We start from the raw sequence: 3,136 nt of genomic DNA on the forward strand, positions 1-3,136 counted from the left end.
TATTGTTTGGAGATCGAGGAAGCCCAATCCACAATTATTTGGAGCTAGAGCCTCAGAATTTAAATGGAAGAATACGGGTAATTTGTTTTTTTTTTTTTTAATTTAAAGACGAGTTTTTTTGTAAAAAATAAAATAAAAATTGCATGACATGAATCAAGGAACAATAAAAAAAAATTAACATAGCACTTTAAAAATGTTGGGCCAACAAATTATTTTGTCTATTCTTCTTTTCATGTTTTAGCTCATGCTTAAAAAAAATATCCTCTGTTGAATTAGAGACATGAATATTGAATAATCGATTATGAGATTCTCCCCAAGTAAGTAGACAAGGTCACAGAGCAATCCCTTGGCAGTTCACGAGGCTTGTTTTATAGGGCAATAACTAAGGTAAAACAGTATCAAGAGTTTAGCATGGTTTTGTTCATAGAGCAGTTTCCTAAGGTGAATGTGCATTTTCCATTTGGATTCGATTTCAAGAGATTGAATCTCATTGCAAAATAAGTAATTTTAAACATCCTCATACCATGTGTTTGTCTGTGGCCAAATTTTGCACCATTCATCATATTCTCTCTCCACTATAATTACTATGCATTAATCAATCAATAGTTTAGATTAACACAAGATTTGGTGGAGAGGATCTGATCTGGTGCCAATCATCCTCTGCATGTGTTTCAAGTACTTAATAAAAGGTTAAAAAAAATACAACGCATATATTGTTATACTAATAAGAAAGTCTCTTTCATGTGGATGCTGCATCGTGTGCATTTTGTGCGTTCCACAACCCTAGGTTGACTTTAACAGTTTGTTCCTGTTTCTCCCCCAAAGTGCTCCTCCAGATTTCATAATCTTCTTATTCTTTCAAGTTTATCTTTTTTCCTCTCTGCTTATGACTTTATTCGCCATTTTGTGTTGGAATGGGTTCTAGTAGTTGCATGCTAGTGATTTCAGTCCATAAATGAGTTTCAAGTATATATAGAGAACTTAAACTTAAACTTAGTATAATAGTTGAAATTGTGCCTGTACTATCTCCTATGATCTCTTGTTTTCTGGTTTAAAATTCTACTATTTACGTGTGTTAACTGAACAATTTAGTTGTGCTTCTCCAAGGCATGATAGTTTCTTTGAAGTAAATATACAGTTAAAGATAGTAACTGATTTTAATTATTACAAATAAAACTGTATACTTTTCAGCATTTTGTGTAGTGGGTATGTGAGATTTTGCAATTTTGGTTGGGCTGGAAATGGATCTGATTGAATCTCAAGCAAGGTTTGGGTTTATTGTTTCTGTTGGGCTAAGAATTAGAGAATCATGATTTTCACTGTTTGGTTGATTGAGACTTTAATTTTTTAAAAATCCGGGCATCTCCTAGCCAACAGTAGCGGATCTTGCCAAAATATTTTGAGGGACCCAGAATAGTTAAAAACACTTAAAATTATTCTTAAATTATTCTTAGTGCCATACATGAAACTAAAATCCTATACTTGTTAAAAGGGGGGGAAAATTATGGTAGTCATGGCTGCTCCTGACTCCTATTAAGTTGTCATTCACTACTAGCAAGAGTTAGAGACTAATTTTTTATAATATTAAAATTTATCTAAAGATTTTACTCTTCCAACAACAGATGTTTTTTCACAGAGACAAGCACCTAAAAATTGATTGACAAGGGCATGATGATGTGGCAAGCATACCATACCCCACAATGTCTGGTTGTCTGATTGGGATATTGTAGCAACCTTCTTTGGGTGGATACGAGATGATTTAATATATCAAGCTGTTCCTTTTGTGATATTTTATATTTAACAAAGAACACAAGTCATATTTTATTTTATTTATAAAACCTAATAGGCGTTTACATTTCTATTTGCCATTGATTTCAGCAAATATGGAATCTGAAGCACTGATATGGGGTGACAAACTCATACTGAAGGGATTGTCATTCCATGGTTTTCATGGAGCACTACCGGAAGAAAGGAAGCTAGGCCAGAAGTTCGTGGTAGATGTTGATGCATGGATGGATCTGAAAGCAGCTGGCAAATCTGATCACTTATCAGATACAATTAGTTACACAGATATATATGAGTGAGTAACCAACAATTTTTTCATCATTTGATTGCATGAACTTCTCATATTGGTAATTTACTAGTTTAGCCTATGTTTGGTTTACAGAAGTACTTTTACGAATTTTAATACAAATTATGCGCTTCAATGCATGAATTGAGAAGGAAAACTTTGTTGCTTCCGGAGTAAAAGTACTTTTGAGCTCTCCTGACTTTAATCCAAACATGCATTTAGTAACTGTAATGTAATCTTATGAACATATCAATAATTGGTGATGCAGTATAGCTAAGGAAATTCTTGAAGGGTCACCTCAAAACCTTCTGGAGTCAGTGGCACAAAAAATTGCAGTGACTACTCTGACAAATCATAAGCAAATATCTGCTGTTCGAGTGAAGGTTGAAAAGCCTCATGTGGCAGTTCAAGGTCCACTTGATTACTTAGGCGTTGAGATACTTAGACGCAGAAGCGATTTGTCAGAATAGAAATTTCATAGTTTTGTTCTCTCTGGTTTTTGTTGCTCTCATTCTGATTTGTATTGTTTGTTTTCATTGAATGTTTCTTCTTGCCATTCAGTTTGATACATCGTCAAGTTCCATTTGATATAAAGGTAACTCTTTCCCTGAGTACCCTATTAGTTTTCTCTCTCTTATTAGTCATGCTAATGAAATTGCAATATTGAAGTTAGGCATACTAAATAAACTATATAATTAACTTGGATTCTTCAAAACAAAGATTAATTGCAGTGAGATAGTTATTTATTGAGTTGCCCAAGTATTGGGAGTAAATTTTATATGTAATTATCATTTCCTCAGTGATATACTCTTATACCGAAGGATAACTTTTATAGCTTATAAAGCCTTCACGTGTAACTTTTATCACATTTCATAATTTGGAATCAAAGGAAATTCAAAGCCAATAATTTTATCCTCTTATTGTTTCGATCGACTCTTGATGTTGACAAAGATAACCAACGCATATAACAACTATAGCTTTCATTATGTTCAAGAGTTCAAATGTCAAAACATGTTACAGTTTTCTTTGCACGAGGTTAAACACAATTTGAGAAACCTAACACTG

General features: G+C 33.3%; 1 protein-coding gene across 4 annotated transcripts; it reads left to right on the forward strand.

Moving 5' to 3' along the window:
• Nucleotides 1–263: 263 nt before the first annotated feature.
• Nucleotides 264–2,685, forward strand: LOC100526908 (uncharacterized). 4 transcript variants are annotated; one of them, XM_006582807.4, is made up of 3 exons: nucleotides 264–387; nucleotides 1,879–2,080; nucleotides 2,340–2,685. In XM_006582807.4, exons 2-3 carry the CDS (start codon nucleotides 1,884–1,886, stop codon nucleotides 2,539–2,541), a joined length of 399 nt encoding a protein of 132 aa, XP_006582870.1. In that variant the 5' UTR covers nucleotides 264–387; nucleotides 1,879–1,883; the 3' UTR covers nucleotides 2,542–2,685. The 4 variants fall into 4 exon arrangements, with proteins under 4 accessions (XP_006582870.1, XP_006582871.1, XP_006582869.1 ...); XM_006582808.4 differs by lacking the exon at nucleotides 264–387 and adding an exon at nucleotides 418–441; XM_006582806.3 differs by lacking the exon at nucleotides 264–387 and adding an exon at nucleotides 733–787.
• Nucleotides 2,686–3,136: the final 451 nt, after the last annotated feature.

Source organism: Glycine max, chromosome 7, assembly GCF_000004515.6.
Source record: "Glycine max cultivar Williams 82 chromosome 7, Glycine_max_v4.0, whole genome shotgun sequence".
NCBI lineage: Eukaryota > Viridiplantae > Streptophyta > Magnoliopsida > Fabales > Fabaceae > Glycine > Glycine max.